The sequence below is a fragment of the Octodon degus genome, unplaced genomic scaffold, assembly GCF_000260255.1.
Source record: "Octodon degus isolate 3935 unplaced genomic scaffold, OctDeg1.0 scaffold00136, whole genome shotgun sequence".
Taxonomy (NCBI): Eukaryota; Metazoa; Chordata; class Mammalia; order Rodentia; family Octodontidae; genus Octodon; species Octodon degus.
Genome location: NW_004524712.1, coordinates 7,549,104 through 7,575,571, shown reverse-complemented (window position 1 = coordinate 7,575,571; position 26,468 = coordinate 7,549,104). Strand labels below are relative to the sequence as shown.

General features: G+C 52.9%; 1 protein-coding gene across 4 annotated transcripts; it reads right to left on the bottom strand.

Annotated features, from left to right (window-relative positions):
• Nucleotides 1-713: 713 nt before the first annotated feature.
• On the bottom strand, nucleotides 714-26,182 carry Adamts15 (ADAM metallopeptidase with thrombospondin type 1 motif 15). Of its 4 annotated transcripts, none has more exons than XM_004641431.2 (8): nucleotides 24,393-26,182; nucleotides 14,141-14,273; nucleotides 13,613-13,780; nucleotides 13,101-13,384; nucleotides 7,585-7,762; nucleotides 6,475-6,656; nucleotides 6,198-6,373; nucleotides 714-4,158 (listed from the first exon to the last, which is right to left on the bottom strand). In XM_004641431.2, the coding sequence occupies exons 1-8, from the start codon at nucleotides 25,347-25,349 to the stop codon at nucleotides 3,384-3,386; spliced, it is 2,853 nt and encodes a 950-aa protein (XP_004641488.1). In that variant the 5' UTR covers nucleotides 25,350-26,182; the 3' UTR covers nucleotides 714-3,383. The 4 variants fall into 4 exon arrangements, with proteins under 4 accessions (XP_004641488.1, XP_023557229.1, XP_023557228.1 ...); XM_023701461.1 differs by lacking the exon at nucleotides 24,393-26,182 and adding an exon at nucleotides 23,946-23,996; XM_023701460.1 differs by lacking the exon at nucleotides 24,393-26,182 and adding an exon at nucleotides 23,869-23,932.
• Nucleotides 26,183-26,468: the final 286 nt, after the last annotated feature.

Genomic DNA, 26,468 nt, shown 5'->3' with positions numbered 1-26,468 from the left:
TGGGCCAAAAAAGTCTAAGCCAAACTGCTTGGAAAGCAGACCACTAAACTGAGCCTGCCCTCAAGGAACATCCTATCTACCTTTCTCACTTTGCAAGTGGCAGGTGAGGTCCCAAGACAGGACCCCAGATTTGTGCCAACACAAGTTTCTGGATGTTTTTTAAATGGCTCACAACCCTCTTCCTGCCTGGACATTTGCTAAAATTCCCAGACCCACACAGAACTAGGAAACGGCAACCATTTTTCTGCCAGAATGAAACTTTAGAAAAAGGTTTTCCTCTTATGATAGGTGGCTGGCAGCCCCGCAGGGTGGACACTTCTGTCCTCTTCTTGTGCCTTACCTCCTCACAAGTAGAACCTCAAAGACTCTCTTGAAACCCCACAGTGTGGGCTCATTGTTCCTGTGTTAAATGGCCCGTCCCTTTTCAACAGGTGCACTTTTTCATTCTTTAGTCTCAGTTGCTATTCTACCCACAATCCCTCAGGTGCAGACTCTCTCACCAACTGGCCTTTTCTTCATACTGAACCCCCTTGCTCTGGCCTTTTTGCGTCTGACCTGAGCTGTGCCCACCTGCCCCCCGTCGCTCACCTGGAAACTGTACCTAGCATAATCACTGCAGTCTCCATAGCTCCAGCACTATGGCGAGCCCCGGGCAAATGTTCCACAATCCCAAGGCACATGTGCGCGGATGAGATCCAGTCACAGGCAGGACACAAGTGTTAAATACTTCCGCTTTATTCGCCGCAGGCTGTCATCACCTGCAGCCAGCTCCCTTGTATACACAGTATACACGCCCAGCCAGGACCCAGGTCGTCCCTTCCTTCTACAGTGCATGGAATGCAAAAGAAGCAAGTACAGCGTGGGGCTCTAGCGATGGCAGTGCCTGGGGCCTCAGGAGCCGACCCCCAGGCTGGGGAATCCAGCCCCTCAAGCTCTCCTTGGCCCGCAACCTCCTCTCTGGTATTGAGGATATTCGGGCGAGGCGCCTCCTATCAGTGCACACAGTGGGTAAAAGAGGCTTGGGGATCCTACGCCCAAGGCCTCACTGGTCTCCACCCCACTGAAGAAATTGCTGGCGCTCCCTGAAGGCTCCTCTGCTCGCTCAGCCACGAGATGCCACCGTCGCTTCCTGTGCCATGGCCTGTGCGTCAAGTCATCTCTCAGCTCTGGGAAGCCTGGCTGGCCTAAGGAAGTGTTCAAAGACAAGACAAACTTCCCAAATTGTCTTGGTCATAGTATTGGATATTTTGGTTTTGGGAGTGGGGAAGGGGGGCTCTGCTGTTGTTTTAAGGAAAGGAAGGAGCTGCAGGAAGAGCGTGGAGACCCGGCTTGTGTCAGGAGTGAGAGTGGTTATCCCTCCTTGAAATGATCTGTGAAGCAACTGTCAGTAAACAGCACCCACCAGGGAGCACTCAGCCCTCTGCCCACCCCACGCAGCCCCTACCCCACCCTCTCCTCACCTGGGAGAGAATACACTGACCAGACACCAGCAGGACCCCCCTTTTGCCTGCACCCTGGGGTCCTTTTGTCTCCGAGCCTCACAGTGTGAGGAAGGGGATTCCTTCCTGCTCCATCCTTCAAGAGTGTCAAGTGTCGCCTGCCCTGCTCCACAAAGGCCTTCCACCTTACCAGAGCTCTGGCCACATTCTCTAGCCTAGGATTAGACCAGTGTCAAAAGGCCACAGACCAGAGGCCTGGCTGGCTGGCTGCTTGCTTTGTGGATTTTGACTATGAAGGAAACCTCAGGAAAGGACTGAGCCCCTCTCCCCAGGGAAGGTTCATGCTTTGATTTAATTTCATTTGATTCTTCACTGAGTTCCTGGACTTAGCCCGCATTGAAAAGCAGAATACCCCCTTTCCACTCGGGGGCATCTGCACCTTCAAGGAATACCCTGCTTGGCCAAAGGACCTCTGTTCCCACCCTATCTCCCCTCTTGGAGCTATAGAAAATGCCTAGGTTTTTACCCCTGCCACATTAACAAGCCAGAAGTGTCTCCAACCGTTCCTTCTAGCAGCTTCAAAGGCCTCTGGATCAGGTTATGACTCTTGTTGCCTCCTGAACAGCTCCCGAGGAACCTGAAGCGAGATACCCCCTCCCCGCCTTCACGTCTGGAGCCCTGCGTTGGCCTGCATCACACCTTCCTCCCTCTGGCTGGCCGAATTGCTCTATGAAGATGACAGTTGGGCATGGTGGGAGCACCAGGTTACCTCTGTCCCTGGGGACAGGGTGGGTTCCCAGAGAGCATAATCTGAGGTAGCAAACAGACAACCCAATTCACAGCTGGAGAAGTGATATGCCATGCCCAGCACAGACAGCAGGAGCATCCGGAGGGAGGGAAGAAGCCCAACTTGAAACCTGAGGTGCTCTTCTGGGCCCTCCTGGGAACATCTGCTCCCTCCCAACATGCACAGGACTGTGGTCACTGGGAAGATTCTCAGAGGCAATGTAGGGCCTGTGGCGAAAGTCCACATTGGGACTGGAGCGTCCTCTTCCCTGTCCCAGGGCAACAGTCCCCAGTGCCTAGTCGAGCTGAGGACACACTCACTGGCCCAGCCCCACAGCCAGCAGGACCCCCAGGTCTCCCCTCATGTTCCTGCCTCAGCCATCTGACAAGCACCAGCATCTGTCAGCCATGGCTCCCTCTAGGCAAAGCGGGTAACTCCAAGGGACTTTCTCCTTTTTCCAAAAAGCCTCTGAGCACACTAGCAACAGCCCTGCCCCTAGTCTACTTCCTGGATAGTGGTGGTAAGGAGAGGCTCGCTTTTCCAGGGTGGGCCCAGTTGGAAGATGAGGAACCCTGGGACTCTGTCCCCACCCACAGCTTCCCCAGCAGAGGAACCCAGGCTCCAGTTGTTGCAACCCCACCAGCCCCTGCTTCCACCCGCCACGACAATCCTCACTGATTGACCTGTGTCAGTCAGAAGACAAGAGAGGTCTGAAAGCACCGTGAAACCCTGCTTTGTTCAGAGATGGCTCAGTGCCCCAGGGCCACCTGAGGGTGCCACGCTGCTGAGCCATGACTCTTCCAGCAGCGTGTGGCCCCTCTGACAGGGGCTGGGGTCCCTGAAGTTCTCCCTGGGAGAAGTCCATCCTCTAGGTCCCTTGGAAGCTGGGCCTCAGCACCTTCTGTCCAGCACCCACGCCTTGTAGCCTCTCCCCGAAACTGGGCCCCCGGGGAATGGGGCATGAGGTAGACTGTGTGTGAGTTAGCGTCCCATGCCCAGTCCGGGGAGGAAGGAACCACTCATCCCAATCCATGGTCCTTGTCCTGGATATGAGTGGCATGGTGGCACAGGCCGCTTGTCACCCTTCCCTGCACCAGGTAGCCAGAGCACTGGCACAACAGTGGGATGAAGAATGAGGGGGGAAGGGACAGTCCCATTCAGCAGGGCCTCAGGATACAGAAGTCCAGCTCCTGGGGCTTGCGACGCAAGTTGCACTGGTCCCGGGCCAGCAGCCGGTTTCCGTGACCCACACACTTGAGTGGACGCCTCTTAAACCCCCGGCCACAGGTCTTGGAGCAGGGTGACCAGGTCCCGAGCTCCCAGGTTGGGCAGGGTTCCCCACAGGCTCGCATCTCCGCCGGCCGATGGGCTGCATCGCACGCGGAGGCCCTGTGCTGTCCTGATGAGCCCTGACAGTCCACTGCTCGCTTCTGCAGGCCATTGCCGCAGCTAGCGGAGCAAGGTCCCCAGCTGCCTGCCACCCAGCGCGCAGGAGGCCTGTCATCGGGCTGCTCCACTTGGTTGGAGAGGCGGAGCACGCTGTTGTGCAGCACGGGGGGCGCGCGCGGCTCCTTAGGAAGGGAGGTCTTGTCTTCCCAGGGCTCTTTGGGCAGGTAGAAAGAGTAACGAACCCGTGGTGGTGTCATTTTCCCCACAGAGAGGACCTCCACAGTCAGGGGCTCCTGGATGGGCCGGGAAGCCTGCAGGCTCTCCACCGCTGTGCCCGTGCCGCTGTACCGCAACAGGCTTCCCTTCACCACCAGGTCCCGCTCCACAGCCGACACCACGAAGTGCCCATTGAGCAGGTACTTGCCCTGGCTGTTCTTCACGGCCAGGTAGTTGTCATCCCCAATCAGCCCCTTGTAGCCGCGCTGGCGGATGTCGATGCTGGAGGCGCCGACAGGGAGGGCAACCACGAAATTGTAGCCATGCCTTGGGTAGGAAACAGGGATTGTTCATTAGACAGATGCCTAGGCCTTAGAGCTGCACTGCCTTTTAAAGTGGCAACCGATTCCTTTTGGCAAGCTCTGGGCCAAGCTGCAAATGTGGCGGCACAGTGCAAAGAGGAACTAGGCCGTCCCTGGCCCCGGGGAAGCACGAAAGGAAGGCTGGTACACGGGCTTGTTGTTGGCTCACCTAAAAGTGCATACACTGGTTATGGAACTTATCTTTTAGCAAGTGCCAGTGAGAGGACTAAAGACACAAGTTCTAGAGTCAGAGAGATCCCCGTCCCTTGCTTGGCTACCGATCTTGGAAAAAAAAAAATCTCAATTTTTCTTAGCTTCTATTTCCTCACTTACCAAATGGAGTACACAGTTACACAAGTCCCATCCAGCTCTAAGGAGGATTAAAGAAGCCGTAGCCTGTAAAGCACATAGCTGAGTTCCTGGCCCAGGGAGGACTCAGGGTATCCACCATGGAGGTGGGGGAGGGGAGGGAGGAAGTCTAGAGTGCCTGAGTCGGAACCTGCAGCTCTGTGCATTGACAGCCCAGTAGCCTGAGGGCCAGGGCTACAGATCCAGCCCTGGTTCAGGCACCAACTTCCTGGGGTCTTTCAGCAGATCAGTGTCTCTGGGTTTGGGCATCCTTCTCTGTACAAAGAGTGGGCTAAGCCAGGTGGCTTCTACAGCTCCTGACAGCCTGTCCCTTTAACCAGTTGAGCAGATCTAATGCCCACATGGCTACTTTGCTGTAAATCCCCAACTAGGACAGCCCTGAACACATCTATCTACAGCACCCAAGTTTCCAGAGAGGGAGCTTTGTTGCCCTCCAAAAGAAGCAGCAGAGGGTGTCACATCAAGAGGGGACAGGCTGGGCCAGCGACATAGCTCAGTAGATTAAGTGCATACTTTGGCAAGCATAGGGACCAGGGTTTGATGCCCAGTCCTGCATGTTGTGCCAGCCCTACCCTCCAGGCGTACCGAGCCAGCCACAGAGACCAGGCATGGTGGTGCATGCCTGTAATCCCAGCACTGGGGAGGCTGACAACAGGAGGATCACTATGTGTCTGAGCTTCATAAATACATAAAATTGGGGGGAAAAAGAGGGGACAGTCTTACTCCCGAGAGGACAGTCATCTGACCCTCCAAATTTTTTTTTAATTTATGTATTTGGTGCAGGGCCCCACTATGCAGCTTGGACTCGTAGTGATCCTCCTGTTTTCAGCCTCCCCAGCACTGGATGACAGGTGTGCACCATCATGCCTGGTCTCCACGGCCAGCTCAGCTCACCCAGGAGCAGGGCTAGCACAGCATGTGTTGCCAAGGATTGAACCCTGGTCCCTGCACTTGTCTAAGCACACACTTAGTCCGCTGAGCTATCTCGCTGGCCCGACTGAACCCCCACATTTTCATACTCTTTGCTCTGATATGAGAACTCTGCCTGCATCTCCCGCAAGACTGTCAAAGGAGAGTGTTGTTGATCTCACAAAGCTCCAGGTGGGGGGAGACACACATCTGCGCCACATTTTCTGGGAAGCAGAGGCTCTTTCCATCCCGGCCATTTGTAGCTGTCCCTTAGCTGTTTGCTCCCATTCATGTGACTTGTATTAATACTATCCTCACATTACAAATGAAGATGCCTAAAAATCAAAAGATTGAGCAACTTGCCTAAGGTCATGCAGAAAATGAGGAACTGAGATTCGAATGCAGGTTTGATCCTGCTCCAAAGCCTAGACAGATTGTAACAACACTGCCATCTCCCTGCCTATCACCTCCTCCTGTTGAGGTGTGTTCTCCACTGTTTATCTGTGCCGAATGGATGCATGGATGAATGGTTGGATGAGTGGGTCGGGTGGAGGGATGGATGGGTGGACACATAAGTATCAGCCCTAGCGCAGTATGAACAGGCTCCATGGAAAGTATATGCCAGGATCTGACCTTCACCCCAATCTAATTCCCAGTGCCTGGGGGAATTCCAGCCACTCGCCTCCCACCTTCTCCCTGCTGTACCCTGCAGGGCCCAGAACTCACATGGGCTTGGTAAAGAGTCCCGTCACCCTCTTGCAGCTCTTGTTGTCGCCCCCACACACCCCACACTTGTCAAACTTCTTCTTGGAGCCCAGGTTGCCGTCGCAGCCGGCCTTGATGCACTTTCCTTGGACGCAGACCGAGGTGGAGTCAGGAGAACACAGTGTCCCGTCCACCACCTGCAGCACCCCAGGGAGGGAGAGGAGAAGAGGAAAGCAGCTCAGCCAGTGCTCCCCTCAGTGGGCTCCCCCTGCTCGGTCTCTGGCCCCAGCTCGCTCACCTTGGGTGCCAACACATAGAAGTAGCCGGTGCCGTTGGCTCTGCAAATGAGCTTGCACTTGTCCCGGGGAGACACCCCCGAGTACTTGGGCACCCACGCCACAGCCAGAGTGAGCCTGTTGGTGCTGTGGTTGTAGCCATTGAACGCTTCACACTGCTCCTCACGGAAGCTCTTGCCTGATGCTAGGTAGGGAGAAAGCACAGGCACAAAACTAAAGGGAGGAAACAGAAGCCAGCAGCCCTCCCACTGTGCCCAGCACCTGAGCTCTAAATGGCTCCTCCCGCCCTCCGCAGTGTGGCGCCCCAGCTCAAAAGGACTAAAGAGGCGGGAACCAGAAACGCAGCACACCGAGCAGGACACAGTCCTGAGCAATGCGCCACCCTTTCTTCCTTCACAGACCTGCTAGATGTGGTTTGGATAATGAAATCCTTCAGCAGTCAACTGAAACTGTTCTCATCATAGGGTTATTACTGCATAAAATAAGTTGCAAGGATTTACAAAGATGCCAATTGCACTGATCTCAATGGTCAATATATTTTGAAATATACATGTGGTACCCGTGCTGCTGTTAGTGCACTGAGCAGTAAGATTTGCTAAGAACTCCAGTAACAACTGTAATTCTGAAGCAGAATGATCACAGGTAGCATTCTGGGAATTCTTCAACCAGAATGTCCCATGGAAAGACCCATGATTTCTGTTGGTGACAAAGTGACAAATTTATTGCTACTAAGGTTATAGTTCACTGCTTAAGTAAAGGAAATGTTAAATTTTAGATGGAAAAGATAGTTTTTCCTTAAGCTAAATTTCCAATTGTAGGAAATACTGTTTTAGACAGAAACATTTACAAAATAGAGGTTCAGTTCTTCCCCCATCAAGATCTTACTGTCTCATCCCTTTGAGTCAGTCGGCCTCCTAGCCTAAGTACATGGAAGAAAACATCCTTGCCACGAGGCAGCAGGCTGAAGGAGGCCCTCCAGAAGACTCTGCACCCTGCACTTCCTGGCTCTGTCCTGGGGAGTGGATCCCTCTGTGGCCCTGGCCTATGTCGAAGGGGTGGCAGAAATTGTTCTTCAAGGTCCCCTCCCAGGTCTTAGGGCCTTCCCGCCTCACCTGACGTGGGGCAGGGATCCAGGTTGCAAGACCGGTACTTCACCCGCACCCCCTCGCAGTACTTGCCACCATTGGCAGGGGAGGGGCTGCTGCACTGCCTTCGGGCCAGCTGGACGCCTCCACCACAGGTGCGCGAGCAGGGACCGTAGGGCTCCCACTTGGCCCAGGAGCCGTCCACCTGCAAAGAGGAGCCTGTTAGACTCCCACAGGGCTCCGCTCCAGGTGCCACTGCTGGGCCCTTAGTCTGTAGGAAAGCTTGCTGGCACTGCCTCCAAGTTCCCATCCTGCCCCCCTGGATGAAATCTACCTTATGTCATGAGAAGCAAATGATAAGCCAATGATCCACATGCACCGGGCCCACACAACACCTCAAGCAATTAATGAGCAAACACCAACTGCTCTCAGTTATAAATGAAATCACTCAGAAGAGAGACTCCTCCCTGGGCTGCAGGGTGAGGCAGATCAGTTCTATAGTCCCAAAGGTGGGCCTGCGTTGGTGGCCAAACCTCCCTGTGTTTTACATGCTTCCCCTGCAAAAATGGGATGATAAGACTCGGGTCTGAGTTTGGTAGAAGCTTTAAATGAGCTGACACAGGGGGCCTGCCCCTTAGCTCAGTTCTTTAAGTGGCTGCTTCAACAAAGCAGTCAGGCTCAGGTTGCTGTGGTTCGATCCCCACAGCTCCAGCCAGCCAAACCTGCCCTGAAGACATTCAGAGGGAAAAAAAAAATCCTTATAAGGGGGCCAGGGAGTTGGCTCAGTGGAATAAGCACTTCTCTGGCAAGCGCAAGGGCCTGAGTTCAATCCCCAGTTCCACAAAAAAAAAAAAAAAAAAATGAGCTGATGTATATGAAAACTCCTAGCACCAGGCCTGGCGCTATACAGAAACTCAGAGCTTCTGCTTTTCTACTTATTGTTAGCACATCTACAAAAGTCTAACCTTCCCGCAGGCCCAACCTAAGCCAGGAAGCAACGTTGCCACAGATGCTTAAATATTTTAATTTGTAAGTATTCTGTAATTCAGACTTTTTCCCAACTAAACTGACATTTTACCTTATTCAGGTGCTGCATTTGAGAAAGTTTCCTTATAAGTAGTAATAATTCTGGATTAAGAAGACACACAAGTGAAAAACTGCTGAGCAACCCTTAAACTCTATGTGGCTTTGTAACAAATTGCAGAGTGGGATGTTTGCTTGTTTGTTGGTTGGTTGGTTGTTTTAAGAGGGTTGGGTGGGGATAGAAAATTTATAGCCTACCATTCATTCATTCTTTCTCTTTCTCTCTCTTTCTCTCCCTCCCTCCCACTCTGTCTTTCTGAGACAGGGTCACATTATGTCTTGCAGGCTGGTCTTGAACTCACTATGTAGCCCAGACTGGCCTCCAACTCACAGCAATCCTCCTGACCCTGAGGCAGCCTCCAGAGTGCTGGGATTACGGGCAGAAGCCACCACGCCCCGCTTGCATTGTTTCTCTTAGGATGATAGCAAAATGGGTTTCACCCCCTGAATGCACAGAAATTGGGCAAGAGAGGGAGCAACCCAGCCCCATGAGTCTAGGATTCAACTGTCATAGATCATCCATTCAGTCACTGACCCACATGGACCTAATCAGGAGCTGATTGTATGAAATAGAAGTACATCTACTGTGTACACATTCGGGGCAGTCATCCCATCTGTCAGCCAGACAGCTCTTGTTTCCTGTGTACCCACCACAAGCAGAAGCTGCTCTCTCCAAGTCAGCAAGGACCAGCTGAAGGATGAAGGCGTCTAGGCTGAGGTCTTACGTGTCCATTTTCTCTCCTGTACTGGCAGTCACTACAGCACCGTTACTGCACAGTGTCATTTGTTTCTCTTCCCACCCATCTGTATAAATTGTTCACTGTGCTCCTTCTTTCAATGATCAAATATTTACTACTCTCCTACTACACACTTGACACCATGTATGGCAAGTTCACACCCTCAAGAGCCGAGTGGGGGAGAGAAACAGTAAAAATAATCCAGAACGTGTAGCGTCTTGGAGAGCAACTGGGAGGACCCCAGTGCAGTAGGTTCTGCATCAGCACGCATCAGGGAAGTCTCAGTATGAACTCGAAGCACAGGTGCGAGCCGGGCAGACTGAAGAAAGAGCATCCCAGAGGCAGCACACGAAGGCCCTCGGGAGGGGCACACCGAGAGGAAGAGCACCAGCATCACAGAAGCAGAGCCAGCAAGGGAGAAACAGGCAAAGGCGAGGCTGCGGGGCACATTCCATGCCAGATGGAGAACACCTGATGGGCTCCCAGCAGGAAAACAGCGCATCCCAATTTGAAGTTTAGAAGGATTCTCCTGTTCCATGTTGGGAATTGGCCATGAGGAGTAAACAGCGAGAGGTAGGAGGCCAGTTGGGAGCGACTGACATCATCTGGGGAGGGGGATGGTGGCCGGAGGACAAGCAGAAGAAGCAGTGAGATGTGGGGTCCAGAGGCTTAGACAGAGCCAATGAGTGTGAGCCACATGGTATGAGGTAACCAAGAGGAAAAGGGTTGTAGCAGGAACAGCGGGAAGAGGAGCTGCCTGAGCAGTCTTCTGGGAAGGGACCAGGAGCTCAGCCTTACAGCTGCTGTGTTCAAGGCGCCCACCAGGTATCTGCACAGGGTTGCTAAGAGTCACCCAGACAAGGAGGCCTGTAATTCAGGAGAGAGTCCTGGGCTGGAGACAAGCTGGAGGGCTTTCACCACAAAGATGGTATTTTAAAGGTTCAGTCTAGAAGAATGATCTGAAAGACTGAGTGGGGACTGGGGGCGGGAGCGAAGGACTGGGCCGGAGCACAACAACCCGTAGAAAATGAGGAGAGAGAAAAAGTGAAGGCATGTGAGGGGCAGCTGGGAAGAGAAGTAGAGAATGCATAACACAGTGGGCGTGGGGGGGTGGGCAGGAGGCTGTGCCCCAGGGGTGGAGGGGGGCTGCAGCATCTCAGGGTAGGAGCAGGGACTGAACACCAAACGGCCCGAACAAGAGCTGTTAGGAGGAAGGCTGAGAGTGAAGTCCTGTTTTGAATGAGCTCTGGAGAAAAGATAGAAGAAAGCAGAGCGTGCTTGCATGGCTCTTCCAAGGAACTTCACTACAAAGGAAGTTGGAGAAACAGATTGCGTATTTGGAGAGGCCATAGGACCCCACAAGAGGTTTTGATTAAGAGTATAGAAGTCACGCAGGTTTGTACCCTGATAGGAATCATCCAGCTCAGCTCCAGAAAGAAGAAAACTGACACTGCAGGAAAGTAAGCAGGCTTCACAGATCAGCTCCGTGGGAAGGACTTGAGAGAGAAAGCCTGACCCCGCCTCACTCCAGCTTCTGTCTGGCTGTGTGGCCTCTCCCCTTTGCATGCACTGTCACTGTGACGCCACAGTGACACATGAGATGATACAGCCAAGGAGGCCCTCATCTGAGCCTGCATCGTGTTGGGACTTGCAGCTGCCAAGACCAAGAGCTAAGTAAACCTCATTTTGTTGTAAGTATTCAATATCTAGTAGTTCGTTACAGTAACAGAAAATTGAGTAGGATGCCAGTGACAGTGAAAATGAAAACAAAGAGCTGGTAATGAGAAGAAAGAGATGGAGGGGTGAGCTCCCAGACTGGAGAGCTGGGAGACCCCTGGACAGCATGGTGGGCCTACCTGAGGGTCCAGGGTGAGGCAGAGGCCAGACAGCACCACTGGGTGTGTCCCTCTGGCCACACTCACCCAAGTAGGCACACCTGAGGGGCAACTTGGCTGGACTCAGCCAGGGGATGGCTATGCCAAGTGAGAACAGCAGAGAGGTAGGGGGAGGCATCCAGCAAGCATGCGTCAAGTGACTCCATTAGGAGGAAGCGAGGGTGAACTGCATCAAGGGACTGCAGGCCCAGCAAGCAGCCCTGAAGGACTGTTCGAATCCCAAGCCAAAGAGGGTGAACAGAGAAGCTGGGTTGCGCACATCAGAGTGAGTTCTGAAGGCGAGATCCCTGAGGCTTCTGTGATGGTTAAGGTGGGCTTGTGTGTTGACCTCTGCTGATAAGAGCAATGGCCCCCACAAAGGGTGGGCTTCAGTTAAACAAGGTGAGTCCAAGACTGTTGAGGAGAGGTGGAGGAAACACTGGATTCTGCTGATAATAGACAACTCCAGAAATTACACGAAAAGATTGTGCTTTCCAGAAAACATTTTCTCTATCCAAAACCATATTTAGCTTCTTGACTCTCTGGACTCCCCTGGCCAAGAAAACGACCTTACCCAGAAGCCTCCAGCCTCACCCATCAGCCTGGCCTGCACACTGGCTGCGCTGTGGCTCCAAACTACCTTCCCCTTTCTAACACAGGTCTCAGCTAGCAGCCTCTGTGTCTCTCAGATCCACCTCCCTGGCCTGCTCCATCTCTACCTGTTGTGAGCCTGCTCACCTCAAGGGTCTCTTCACATCCCACCTCCTCTCAAAGTTGACTTTGTGCCGCCACTTCCTCCTCGCCACCATTGGGAATCTCTCACTCTTGCCCTCCTAACACCCAGCATGCACCCCTGTGTGTCTTGCATGCCTGTGGTACTTGCAGCTCACCCAACAACTGTGAGCTCTGAGGCACGGCCTATCTTTTATTTCTTTTTCTGACATCATGTTTGGCTCAGAACTTCCCCTGATCAAACGCTTAAAGATTTAGCTAAAATATACATCCCCGGGTCACAGAAAAAGATTTTAAATAACTGGTCCGCACCTATCTCAGGTGCCTAATGAAAGCTTTTTCATACTTTTGCATTTGTGCACATAAATACTTGTGCCAAGCCTCACCCAAATGAGGGCAGAAATGGGGACAGGCATGGGGAAGGGACAGGACCCAGGGGAAGGCTAGGCTTCTTATTCCCACCTGGAAAAACACAAACTTTTTCCTACCCTAACACAAGACATAAAGTTCATGTTACAGTCAGAGAACATTTGGGTTCCCGTTGCTCTGTTTGATTGCTAGTTCTATTTGGGGGGGGGGGGAGGCTTTTATTCAATCACATTTCAATTAGAAACAACAATCACAACAGTGACTGAAGCTAAGTGCCTGGTATGTCAAATTACTGAAGCTTGCCCAGGGCTTGGTTTCCTTCCAGTGCTAAGCCTGCTTCATCTGTGTGGTCCCAACTCCCTGGGTAGGAAACGGACTGAGAAACAGTTGATGAAGGTAGAAAGGGAGGAGCCAGCGAGTGAGCCGCTCCTGATGGCCAGGGTTCATCTCTGCGCCCGGAGCTCTCCCACATGCACCAGGATGCAGCCCTCGGGACTGAGGCCGCGGTCCTTTTGGAGGCTTTTCCCATGCATCTGAGGCCTCAGCAAGTTCTCTGACCTACCACAGTTTTGCTCTCCACTTTGAAATGCAAAGAGGAGACGGGACTACAGCCAGAAACAGAAGTAGAGTGCAGCTGGGTGATAGTCACTGTCATGCCACCAATCTGTGGCAGGGCAGCTTCCCGGTGGAGGCCCAGCCCTGTTCCTCTCCTCCCCGCAGCCTCCAGTGTGGGGGATCCAGCACTCACCCGGTATTTGTTGAGGTTGTGTCTCTCCACACAGGCCCCCTTGAGGCAGAATTTGCCCACGCTGCAGCTGGTGCCATCTGCCCAGGGGAAGTGGCGGGTCTGGCACACCATCTGCCCCTTGGCCTTGCCGGTGCACCACAGCTTGGTGCAGTACTGCATGTATGGACAGGGCTTGGAGCCCACGCCGAAGGCCAGCTCACACTGCTGACTCAGGGTGTAGCTGGTCCCCGGCAGGTCCTCAGGCAGGGAGAGGGGTTTGCTGGGCTGGTCCAGGAGGCAGTCACCTGCAGAGAGCAGAGGATATTTGTCAGGACATGGTGGAGAAGAAGAGGCTCAGCTGGCCTGGGAGCAAAAGGGCAGGAGAGAAAGGACTGAGGAGCTCCAGGAACGAACCCTGACATCAGGGCCCAGTTCTGTAGGGTAATTGCACTACTTGTGTACAGGAGATGGTCCAGAGAAGAAGGGAAGACCTCCTCGAGTGGCAGCCCCACCCTCCTGTCACCCTGGCTCACCATGCCCGCTGTCCAGGAAGTCAGTGATGATGGCCGCACTGCAGGCTGACCAGGGCTTGGTGCGGTCTATCTGGATGAGGGTTGGAGACATCATGTGGTTGGCTTGGAGCTTTCCAAAGACCTCCTCACACACCTTCACATTGTCATGGGGCATGTTGAACACGTGGCCTGTGGGGTGACATGGCAGGACTCAGAGCAGGAGTTCAGGGACACACAGAGCAGGGAGAAACCAGGGGGAACCTAGAAAGCCTGCGGAACAGTTTTAAAACTGCTCACTTGCACCTATCAATAGACTGCTTTGCAGGTGTCCTTTGCAGGTGCACCTCTTGTCTTTCTCATATTCTCCTTGCCATGCCCAAATGACAGTCACTCAGAAGAGGTATTCAGACCGTACTGCTGGCCAACTGGACTGGGGCAATCAGGAAATATAAAACAAAGGTACTGCCGATGCCAACTCCCCACCCCCAAAGCATCCAGCACACACCCAGAAAACCCCAGAGGGCAGCTCTTGCCCCGCTGCAGCCTTACCCAGCTCATGAGCAGTGGTGAAGGCTGACGGAAGCCCATCGTCCTCAATGACAGAGCAACTCCTCTTAGGGTCACACATGGTGCCCACATCCGCCATGCCCAGTGTGTCACATGTGGTAGCCCCACACAAGTCCTGCCAGGAAGGAGAGAAGCAGAGCCAGGATGAAGTTAGAGACAGTGACGGGAGGGCTTGCAGGGAGTAAAGGGCATCCTATGAGATGTTCTGACTCATCCCCACCAACCCCAACTAGGCCCAGAACTTCCAGCCAGGCACTCCTTGCTAAGGGGTTAGGATCTATATGGGATCACCCCCAGGGAGGGAAGAGACCTCAGGAAGAAAGTTCTGTGTTCACCAAGAATGCGCCCAACCCCACCCAGGGAGGACTTGTGGGAGGAAATTAAGAGGTACAAAATTAAACTGGAAGAGACACTGCTTTATATAGCGACAGCTCCAGACCAGAAACACAGTGCCTCCTGCAGCTGGGTGAGGTTCTGGTCAGAGCCACTGAGGCAGGCGGGGGTGGAAGGCAACTGTGCCCCAACCAAAGTCAATGTTGAGCAGCCTCACTCCTAGCTGAGCGACTGCCTTTTGGGCAACCGTGAATTAAGCCCTGATTCTTGGCCAAAGTATCACAGGCCAAGGCCTGGCCCAGGCCAGAGATCCAGCTCCATGAGCTGGGAGGAAACAGAGTGAGGAAGTTACAAGCCACACACAGTCAGATGTCTATAGAAACCCAAGCGTTGGGAGCGACTGAAGCTGGAAACAGGTGTGAGGGCAGGACAGAGCTAGAGTGCCTAGAGCAGTCAAGCTACCTCAGGCTTGAGAAAAGAACCCTGCCTGGACAATCTCAGCCATTAGTCGCTAGGCACCCTGGGTCTCCTGAATATAAATTTGCAAAGGCATAAATGAATGCCCCTACTGTTGCTGCCTGGGCCTTTGCCCATCAGATAAGCAGGCCTCCACTTGAACCCAGGTCTGTCTACCTTTTCCCCATTCCTGCCACAGCTTTGTCTAGGGTACACTGACAAACCAATGAGTCCTTATAGCATGGAGCCCACTAGCTCAAAGGCTGCTGGAAAGAAATGACAGGTAGACCATCACCCAAGGGAAAGGTATCCCCCTTTGTCTAAGGTCCTTGGGCTTAATTCCAAGGTCATCACATTAAACTACCCGCCCACCCTTTTTGAGGCAGAGTCTGGCTAAGTTGGTAAGTCCTAGCTGTTCATGCTGGCTCAAACTTTGGATCCTCATGCTCAGCCTCCAGCCTCCATGCTGGTATTACGGATGTACACTACCATGCAAGGTTAGGTCCCTGTTTTGGTGCTGAAGCTTAACTTGCTGTGCTAGCAAGGGCTTCTAATGGCACACTTTGGTGGAACGTATTCCCAGGGGATGCTGAAGGGCATAAGGAGGCTCCTCGAGCAGGTAATTCAAAGCTTACTGAGCACTGCAGGCTGGTGATACAATCTAAACACCTACAGAAGCCAGGAGCTGGCCTGGGAATGTAGCTCAGTGGTGTAAGCCTTGCATAGCAGGCACGAGGCCCTCAGGTGGATCTCTAGCACCTGCTCCCCACCAAATAATAATCCAGGAGTTGGAAATGCACTAATACACTCATGTGCCTTCTACTCTTCTTGAGAAAAGTATGTGTAGAGTCAGTGGGCACTAACATTCTCTGCGTCACACTGCCACCTTCAGTGCACGTGGCATTCTGTGGTAGGCAAGAAACAATCCCAGGCATCATCTGCCAAACAGCATCAGGAGTGGGGGTATTATTATATATAGTTGTCAAAAGTGGAAACTGAGGCTCAGGGTCTTAGCTAACACTATGACTTGGACCTTGATGTACTTCCAAAGCCCCATAGGCAGCGCTTTTCGAGATGCCTGGATCTAAGCATGAGAAGCTGGGATTAAGATTGCATGATTACTAAATCAATCCACCGACTGGTCTGCCACAGCTCTAGGTGTGGATAGGGGAAGGCCCATCAGGGATGTGGGGGCCCCACCCAAAGGGAGGGTAGCCGGGAAAGGACAAAAGCCAGGGGCAGGCTGCTGCTGCTGCTTTTCACTACTTGGCTGCTCTGGTGTCTTCTGCCCACCATGAACCGTTTCTCCTGTGCTGCCTCTCTGCTACGCCGCCCTGCCTTGGAGCCAGTTGACTATGACATGAAGAGCTACAGGAAACCTTTCCTCCTTTAACTTTGGTGTCAGGTATTTTGTCTCAGCAATGAGAAAAGTAACCCAGGCAGCCAACCATAGCCATGATTTCGCAAACACTGTGCATGCACTTCACGTGCATGACCCAATCTAACCCTCACAATAGTCCAGTGAAATAATGACTAATTTCCAAGACAAGGAAACTGAAGCCCAGCGAGGTTCAAGTACAGAGAGATGCACTGCATCTGTAGAATTGGTGCTCTTGCCTCCAAATCCCAGCTGACTGCTGTGCAACTTCTGAGTGACCCTGGGAGCTGTAGCACGCGAGCACACACGCAGAGCCATTCTGTTTTCTTTCCCCCTAGCGTAAGTGTCTGTGGCAGTGTTGTGATTAAGCATGTCTGTGCATTCACTCCTATGCTGACCTCAGGGAGCTGGAAAGCAGCGGGTCCGTGAGGTCAGGGGACATGGGAGAAAAAGTGGTCATAGTTCAGAAAATCAGCAAACTTTAATCCAAAGCACTCAGAAGTTTACCACCTGAGCGGTCAAACTCAGCTTCCCAGAGTCAGGTGATAGTCACACTTCCTAATGAGTTGACAGTTCTTCTGGCCAGAGCACCACGAGGGTGACCAGCCTGAACCCTGAGGGTGCTGGAGTCAGCGACAGGTGTCATGCATGCCCTCTCTTTGTGCAGCTGCCTGTGTCTGGACAGTGCACTCTGTCCACTTCCAGCAACCCAATAGTTGCCTTCCCTGTTCAAAGACTTACTCCCCCAGGAAGTTCTTTTTTACCAGAGTTCTAAAACGTCCAAGAAAACCACTGTCAAACTTGGGAGAGGAAGTTTACTGGAGCAGCATTTAGGGAATGCTCAACAGAGCAGTTTGTCAGTGGAGGAAAAAGGGAAGTTGAGGAAGGAGAGGATGATGCCTTGTGCCGTGGCACAGTGAAGGGGGAGGCAGAGGGCAGCAGAACCATGTGTCCCTTGGCTCCAAAGCACAAGATCCCAGCGAGCAAAGGCAGGTGCCTCTAGGAATGCTAGCTGTGTGCTTGCAGCCCACAGCAGAGCCCCCAGGACAGGCCTGCCCTGCAGCACCCAGCACACTCTCTGCTGAGCTCACAAGGGAAAGAGGACATAAGGACAAGAACTAAGAAGCCTGGATTCCGGTCCTGGCCTCATCACCAAGTGACAGTGTGGCTTTGACTACGTCCTTTCTTTTACCAGAGCCTCAGTTTCCTGCTCCAGGAAAGGACCAGTTCTCAGCCAGAACTCAGAATATCCCATCCTTCACACCTCTGTTCCTTCCCCATTCCCAGCTCATTCAGCTCCTCCTTTTGTGACCCTGAAAGTCACAAAAGGAACAACAGAATGACAAACTTTTAAGTTAAAAAAAAAAAAAAAACCTAAGCAGTAGCTGTCTCCTGACCTATGCATATAGTGCATAGCACTAATTTACAGAATAATGACAGTTCCCCCCCACCCGCTAGCACGCAGAGTGCCACCCCATCCCACTCCCCGGAAATGGCCAGAGCAGGACAGGAGTTCAGGCTGGGATCGCATGTTCTCCTGAGGCTGCCTCTACGGCACAGAGGTCCAGAAAGCCAAGGTGTCCTTCCTCTCAGGGAGGCAGGGTTCTCCCTAGAGCTAGGACAGGCAGCTGCAGGCCTTTCCCAGCCAGGAGCAAGGCATTCTTTCCATCAAGGAACCTAGCTTCAGAGGATCAAACAGGGGGCAAGGGCAGTGTGGACAGGTGCACGTTCCTGGAGGAGAGACGCCACTCTTGGGATCAGAAGCTCCGCCCGTCCCTGTTCTCCAAATCAGGGACGCAGATGAATTGTTGGCCTTAGTGCTCTGAACGCCCACTAGCCTTGTACAGAGGCCCAGTTTTGCCTCATTTGTGGCATTAAATGTCTCCACCCTTCTGGAATCAACTCAGAGACGCTCCAATGGCCTTAACCTTTTCAGCTCAAGACTTGATCAAAAATGAGAAGGGAGTGGTGGAGAAGGCGGGAGGAAGAGAGGAGGAAGGGAAACTCTTCTGTTCCTTGTGCCTGCAGGATGTAGGCAACTCCTTGCCCAGCATGTTGCAGGGGCCCCATCTACCGATGTCCTTTCTTTGCACACCCTGGCCAAGACTCCCCAGATGCTCCCTTCCCTACAGACTTCCTGTTTCCCATGTATGTACTGAGATGCCCAACATTTTCCAAGAATGAAGAGAGAGAAGGACTCATAAAAACTAAGCAATTTACATTTTTTGAATATCATAGAAAATACACACATCCCACGTAACTGAGTTCCCACTGCCTGACAGACAGAGCTCATCTCCGGGGCCACAACACAGCAGGCCACAATCACACTCACAGGGGTACAGAAAAGGCCACTCTTGCAGAGAGGGAAACTGAGGCACCTTGAGTTGAGATTCCATGCCAAGACCACACAGCTATCAAGTGAAGAACAAGGCCCTGAATCCACCCCTTGGACCCCCAGGCTGCCCCCGAAGTGTGCGTTGCTCCAGGTCCACCTCACAAGGGAGGCTACCGAAGAGCGCCTTGCGCTAATGTCAACAGTATTAACCCCAGTAGGGGAAGATAAATTCCCTTAACTCGTCTCCATCTGAACCTATGCCATACTTAGTCCTCACTGTAGCTTTAGGGAAGAAGCCAATATTAGGCCCCCTTTTACAGAAGAGACCCAGAGAAGGTAAGTAAGCAACTCAGCATCACACAGTGAACCACAAGTTAGAGAGAAGTGACAGAGACAGAAAGAGGGATGACATGGAGACAGTGTAGCCTTGAGGCTGGGTGCATACTGGGTCTCCCCACTGCTTCTGGGGTACATTCACCCAGTAATAAAGGAGCTAAGGGCTCTCAGGAGGGACAGGCAGCCTACTCCATAATGTCCTTTGCCAGAGCTTAGACTAGTGCTAAAGGACAGCATGAGGAGGCTCCCTGGGAGAGGCAAGCCAGGATTAAGTGCTACTGAGAGCGATGTCTGGCCTCGCCTCACTGACTGGGCGGCTCCTGGCCCCCTGCCCCATGCCTGCACTGACACCGACTCACCCCCACTGTGCACCCCATCTGCTGACTCTGAGTGGATTAAACGTGCTCCTCTCTGGGGCCCTGCCCTTCTCTAGGGCAAAACTTGATGCCAAAGAGCCAAAAAATGCCAGAAGAACCCAAGATTCCCACTCCCGATGTTCCAGCCTGACAGCTGGAAAGCTGGTTTAATAATGCCAAGAAGGGAGAGAAACCACCTAGGCACCCCAGCGACAGGCAGCCTCCTTCCACACACTTACCTAACTTTAATATGTATATCTGTATATAGAAAACAGTTAGGATAGATGCACAGCTACTTTCTCTTAGTTCAGTGAGAAGAAAGATTTGTACTAATATTGTTTATACAAGATATCATGTCTGCATCTTGTACTGTGAATGCAAGTACTACTACGAAGACAACAATATGCAATGTATTAATTATTGGAACTGTCCTACTAACCTGTTTTGAAACTGTCTCAGCTATTTCTTTCTCATTAAAATATTAATTAATTAATTAATTAATAAAATGCAGGGGCCTGGGGTAGGGACTGCGGAGTCATAAAGAGGCTGCTGTCTTAGGGGTGTTACAGACCAGTGGGATCGGCTTCCATTCAAGCACAGGAAGGCGTCGTCAGACAAGCACAGCACGCACTTGCGAGGGCAATGGGGCACAAGGCTTTAAATGAGGACTGCCCAAGTTTACGTTCCGACAAGGGTCCAGAGGTAGCTGTTCAGTGGGAAGTGGCACAACCTGAGCAGTCCCTGAAGCAGTGATCTGAACAGCTGCCAGCACGGTGTACCTCTTTTTAAAGACTGATCTCCTCTGACCCTATCTCAAAAAAAATAAGGATCATAATGAAATCATGATTTTTTTATCATATGGGAGATGGATGTAAAATACATATAATCATTTTATTTTCATTTTTAACATGAATACTAAATGTGGTGCTCTACTGCAAGTGCTTTTTTTTAAGACAGGGTCTCATAGGCACTGTGCAACTGATCCCTGAAAGAGGCTCACAGTTAGGTGTCACCGCGTCACCACGGTTGGCCTCATTCCATGGAGGGGAAAGTGAGCAGCGAGCAGCTGACTCATTCAGGATCCGCTGCTAACAAGTGCAAGTGCAGATACCCAGACTCCACTCTGTGTGACTCCAGCCTGGTCTCCTTCCAGAACGCCACGTGCCTGACCCAGTCAAGGTGTCAGGACGAGGCCGGGGAAGTGCTGGAGACAGTGGCAGCTGCAGAGAAGTGGAAAGGGGGATGAAGAAAGACCTTCCTCCTCTTCTTAACTAAGCCACTGGCTAAAACAGAAGGAAGCTACATGCGGCAGCACACACATGCAGGCCCAGCTACTGAGGCAGTAGCTGAGGAAGCTGAGGCAGGAGAATCACTTGAGCTCAGGGACCACCCTGGACAACAAATCCTCATCCCTAAAAAACGGAATAGAAGAAAAAAAAGAGAGAGCGAGTAGGGGAGAGAAGGAAAAGTGAAGAAGTGAAAGAGGAAGAGAAAGGAAGAAAGATTGATTTCCTCTGACCCTATCTCAAAAAAAAAAAAAAGATCATAATGAAATCATGATTTTTTATCATATGGGACATGGATATAAAATATATATAATCACTTTATTTTCATTTTTAACATGAATGCTAAATATGGTGCTCTATTTCAAGGGCTTCTTTTTAGACAGGGTCTCACTATGCACTATGCAGTTCAGGCTGGCCTGGAGTCACTCACTGTGTAGCCCAGGCTGGCCTCCAACTCACAGTGACCCTCCCGCCTCAGCCTCTAGAGTGCTGGGATTGCAGTCATGTGCCAACACGCCCAGATGCGAATGCTTCACCATAGAAGACGGTGGCTTCTGCCACATGAAGCTCCGGATGCTGCCCCCGTGCGCCCTAGAACTTTTCCTTGACGAGGCCTCCAAGTTGAGGGTTGAATTTGGGGTTGGGGAGAGGTTAAGGGATGAATGAAGTAAGAGAAGAGAAACATCTTGCCCAGGGAATCCCAAAACAGGAGGAAGGAAAGAAGGGGAGAAAGAAAAAGAGACTGACAGAAAGTGACAGCAACACCACAGGGAAAAATGAGAGTAAGTAGGCAGAAGAACAGAAACTACATGTCATAAAACATGAAAACAAAGTCATCTCAAAAGAAGAAATGTCACAAAAAGCAAAACAGATGGTGGAGGAAATACAGGTGTCCCGCAATTCAGAAAGCAACCTTTCTTCCCTGTTCCAGGAGCTTCTGGGCCTGGGGCCCTGCCTGCAGCCTGGTCCTTTCCTGGGCATCCGAGGCTCACATGCTTGCAGAGAGGTGACTGTCCCCATCCAGTGTCCCCAGAGAGGGCCGCAGGCCTCTGTCTCAGGACTTAGCACATCACAGTGCAGCTGGCTGCTTCCCTCTGCGACCCTTGTCACACAGTTAACCCCTGCAGATGACCGGCCATATCTTCCTAATATCTTCCTAATAGTGCAGCACCAGCCCACAAGAGCTCCTGGAAATAGCTCGCTCGCTAAGTATGAAGAGAACGCACCAATCCGTGGGTGAAAGCTAGCTCCACAAAGCGCCCACGCGGCAGAGGCACTGGACCTAAAGACAAGGAAGTCCCAGCAAATGAGGGCCTACTGAGTCTCAGCAGTCCGTACCTGACTTTTGCTATCCCATACAACAGCAGAAATAAAAGAAAGATTCTGGCCCTAATTCCCGGCAGACCTTCGTTCCAGTCCTGGGCTGACCTCACCCCGCTGTTATGAGCCTGGAGGCTGATTGCTTTGCAGAATCAGATGTGTGCTCTTGCTGCTTGAACTTACTCTGTCTTTAAATAAACTCCTCAGATTGTCAAAATGCTTGTTGTGTGATCAATGCATCCTCTGTTCTGGACAATTAGGGCTCCTGGAGACCACATCTGCCTTAGTCTAGAAAGCGCAGCTGTTGGCTTGTGTTCGTATCCAGTTCTCTACCTCCCCCCAGGGAGCTCAGGAATGAGAAGTTGCTAAGACTCGGAGAATGCAGCAGGCCCCTAGATCTGCGCTGGCAAAGGAGTGGGGGAAAGATGTTTACCCACGGCATAACACACATACCTGGATCTTAGACCTGCCAGCACAGCCTCCCCGTTCTGACTTCGCCCTTTAGATGTCTATGGGAGAAACAGCTTCTGAAAGTCACATCTTGCGCATCTCCACTTCTGACCCAAGTGGTCGTGCATCTTGTACCTGTTATGCTCGGACAACACAGCCCCGAGAAACAGAAGCTGTCGTGCTGTTTGTTTGACTGCTTCTTCAAAAGGGAGGACCTCTCTGATGGCATGGCCCTTATTCCCAGAGGGGCTCTTCCTCCTGGGGCTGCTTCTAAAAGTTAGCCTTCACCAATAAGCAGAGGAGGCTGAGGTTGGCTGCGTTAGAGCCAGTGAGCAGTCTCCGCAGTGGCATCCTGGGTAGCAGATGGGGCAACAGCTGCTTTTCCCATTAAAATATCCTGTTCTTGGCCTTTGCTGTCTTTCCCCCACCAATCCAACTGCAGAGCTGGTCTGTGCTGAGGCCGAAGCTGCTTCCTTTGCAGCTTCCCCATGACTCAGGCAGTGCTTGTAGGAGCTGAGCAGAGGCAGCTGGACCTCAGTTGGAAGAATGAGCACAAGGAAACAAGACTCACGCCAAGACTCCCTAGAGAAACCAGGTGGTGGGAGGGGAAGATGACTGGGAAAGGAGGAAGTTCAACTCCAGAGAAGAACTAGCTGTGCCAAATGGGTTACTGTAGAAGACTCCAGCTCCAGCCTGTGGGCGGCAGACCAGCTTCGCGTGGTCATTTGGAAACAGTGGAGACTGAGAGCCCCAGAGGTGATCCTGTACCACCGCCAAGACGCTGTGCTTATTATGATAATGACAAAACAAGAGCAAGGCACTCATTCAGGTCGCAGCCCCCAAAATCAGAGGAAGCAGGTCACTTGGATAGCCCTTTTCCTCCCAGTCTCCTGTATCTAAGAAATTCCAAGAATCCAAACACTTCACAGCATCCAACTACATCAACACCTTCAACCTGACTATTCGCAGATTCATAGCTTCTTTGAGATAGAGTATCAGGTAAAGATTGCAAAAGGCTGGCTGGGGGCCATCTGTCTACTCCTAATGATCCTCCAGCCCTGCAGCGGGCATCTTCAAACGCTCTTGACTACTCTTCCATGGCTTCCACACCAGCAAGGCAGAAGCTGGAAAGCTGTATTGGAGCGGGAGGTGCAGGAGTTTTAGGGGGGATCATGAGCGCCCTTGTCTGCTCTGCTCTGTACCAACCAAGCAAATGGGCCACCCCTTGGTAACAAGAATGGGGAAAAATTGAAAGAGATTTTCCCAGCTCAGCTGTCAGTGAAACGGTCCCAGTTCTAAACAGGTGCCCTAACTTAGCGGTCTGCTTGCAATGGCCTAGAAGCGGCTAGACAGGGCCAGCGAGAAGGATGAGGAGACCCAGGATTGAAGAAGAGATCCTCCCATAGGTACTTGAGTCTGGTCTTTCATGCAACCCTCAAAATCTCTCAATGATTACTTACATCCCACTCCAAGTTTTCCAGGGGCCCAGGACAGAGAGGATAACATGTCACCCATTAGAAATATAGCAGATGCTGACCTCGGGTCACCTTCGCCAGTTCCACAGGCAGCGACAGGAAGCCTCTGAGGAGGTGTCAGAGAGGATTTAGGCGCCTCATATAAGAGGGATAGCCTTTCTCGCCCTCTCCAATACCATCCTCATGGCGCCTCCTATCGGCCTTGCAGACAAACTGCGGGACCGGGGCGGCAACTTCCTGGGTTCCGGCCCCTGCGCGCCCGATTTGCGAGGCGCTGATTGGTCGCGGCAGGCCAACACCTTCGGAAGGAGAGCAGCCCGGATACACGCCAGCCGGAGCTCCGCTAAGCCTGCGAGCAGGCTTTTCCTCTAAGTTTTAAGGTTGGGGTTGGAGGAGATCGATGGAATTTAAACTCTGGGCAGTGCGCGGCAGGAAAGGGATCTGCAGAGCTAAGAAAGGTGACTGTAAGCGAACGAGGCTGACTGGGTCCAGGGAGTGACACAACTCACCTGCCTAGTGAAGAGGATGGCGGTGTCCCAGTACTCGGGGTGCTTATCGCTCACTTTGTTCAGCTTCTTCTGCCAGGCGCAGAAGTTGCGCAGCGTCAAAGCCGCGTTGCCGGTGACCTTGGGCCCGTTGTCCCGGTCTCCGAGGAGTAGCACCTTGACCACGACGATGTTGATGGGATTAAGGATGCTTGGGTGGCGGTAGAGTCGCGCCGCCGTCGCCAGCAGCGTCAGCAGATAATGCTCCAAGTCTGCGCCGTGGAACTTGACCATCGATTCGTCCGCTACCACCAGCGTCTCCACGTAGCGTGGGATGGACACGAAGCGCTTGGCGCGCCCGGGACTGCGCCGCCGGTGGCTGCCCACTACGCCCGTCCGCCGTGGCTTGTAAGGGTCCAGGGCCCTCAGGATGGCGGGGTTCCAGCCCGAGGCCACCCCGCAGCGGGAGGCGGGGTCTCCGGCGGCCCGGCCGCGGGCTGCCCGGCGCTGGAGGAGGTGCGCGCCCTGACTGTTGCTCTGCGCAGCCGGCGCGCTGGCGTTGGGCAGCGGGCTAATGACATACTCGGCGCCGCGGTAACCGAAGGCGCCCCGGAGACCTCCGCACAGGCTCACGGCGGCGAACGAGTCCGGCTCGGCGTTCACGTCTCCCGAGTAGAAGCAGCGTCGTAGGTCTAAAGCGCTGGCGGCGAGCTCCTGCAGAGGATCGCCCAGGTACTCAGTGGCGAAGGCGGGAGCCAGGAACTGAGCATCTGGCATCAGGTGTAGGTAAAAGTCCTCCTGAAAGGCTGCGATCTGAAAAATGAGTCCCTGATCCCCGGAACCCTCTGGACCTCGCCGGTAGTAGTGGCGACCGTTGATGTCCGGGTCCAGTCGGATGGGGATGACGACCTCCCGGTCTGTGTCCGAGCCGCCAGCGGGTCGCCCAGCCAGAGCCAGGGTTAAGATGCTCAGGAGAAGCATGGCGCCAGGAAGCGTACAGCCGCGCTCTGCAAAGGGGCTGGCTTGGCTCCCCGGCAAAGTGCACCGGTCTCCTTGCAGCCCGCGCCGCGGAACCACCAACACTCCGGGGCAGCCGGCAGCTCCCAGAAAGTACAGCCTACCGAGTCACAGAGACACCTCCCAGAGCAGCGAGCGTGCACCCGCAGCCCGCGCCTCCTACCTGTGCCTTTCCAATCAAAGTGCGCCCTGGGAGCTTAAGTGCAACCGCTGTCAAGTGCAAGGCGGAGAATTTGCAGCGGAGAGCTGGCGGGAGGTGCCGGACGGCTTCTCTTCCGCAGCCACTCGCAGCGCAGCAACCCAAGATCTGGGCGAGCCTATTAAAGGCCCCCTCCTCTTTGGACTGCCCAGTCCTCGCCCCTCCCTTCTCCCCTTCCAGCCTCCAGAGCTCACAGCCCCAATCCTCCAGGGGCCACCCGAAAGCTCGGTCCCGCCTCCAGACCAGAGAGCCACTTGGCAGAGAGGGAGTGGCGCTGAGGCTGGAGGCGGGGGCTGGCCCAAGAAACGGCCGCAGGGAAGCTCATGGAGCGCGTTTTGCCCTAGGTTACGCCCCAGTGCTTGAGCTTGTAAGTTACTTCTGCCCCTGGGGGCACCTGAGTTCTTCCTGAGTTTTGGCCTTCTTCTGGGGGCAGCGGCAGTGAAGAAGGAATATTCTGTTGGCCCCTGGCCAGCCCGCCTCGAACCTCAAGCTGCTGTCTGTCTCGGCTATTTTTTAGTCAGCGACCCAGAACCACGCTTTCCCCCACCCCTCATAAATGTCCTATTGCCCGAAGGGCGACTTCCCAGAAACGTGGGAATCCCTTGTCTGGTCTTGGGCTGAGTGGTATATCAGAAGGGCTGGTGCACGCTGGCAACTTCGGGGGAGTTCTGCCAGCCAACTCTTTAACATAGCCATTCTTTTAAAAATTAAACTATATACATTTTCTTAAAAGAAAGCATTTAAAAAAAAAAAAAGTTGATAAACGCTCAAAGCCCGTTGTTTCTAAATTGTTCAGTTGGGCCGGGGAGATAGCTCTGTGGAATAAGAGCTTGCCTGACAAGCGGAAGGTCCTGAGTTTGATCCCTGGTACCGCAAAATAAATA

What these genes read in the sequence shown, in the direction of transcription:
- Adamts15 (XM_004641431.2), bottom strand. Translation starts at nt 25,349, where the DNA reads ATGCTTCTCCTGAGCATCTTAACCCTGGCTCTGGCTGGGCGACCCGCT. An exon ending in ACAACCTCAACAAATACCGG is followed by an intron (nt 7,763 to 13,100) that starts GTGAGTGCTGGA and finishes TCCTCTTTGCAG; the next exon opens with GTGGACGGCTCCTGGGCCAA. An exon ending in TCTATGTGTTGGCACCCAAG is followed by an intron (nt 6,374 to 6,474) that starts GTGAGCGAGCTG and finishes GGGGTGCTGCAG; the next exon opens with GTGGTGGACGGGACACTGTG.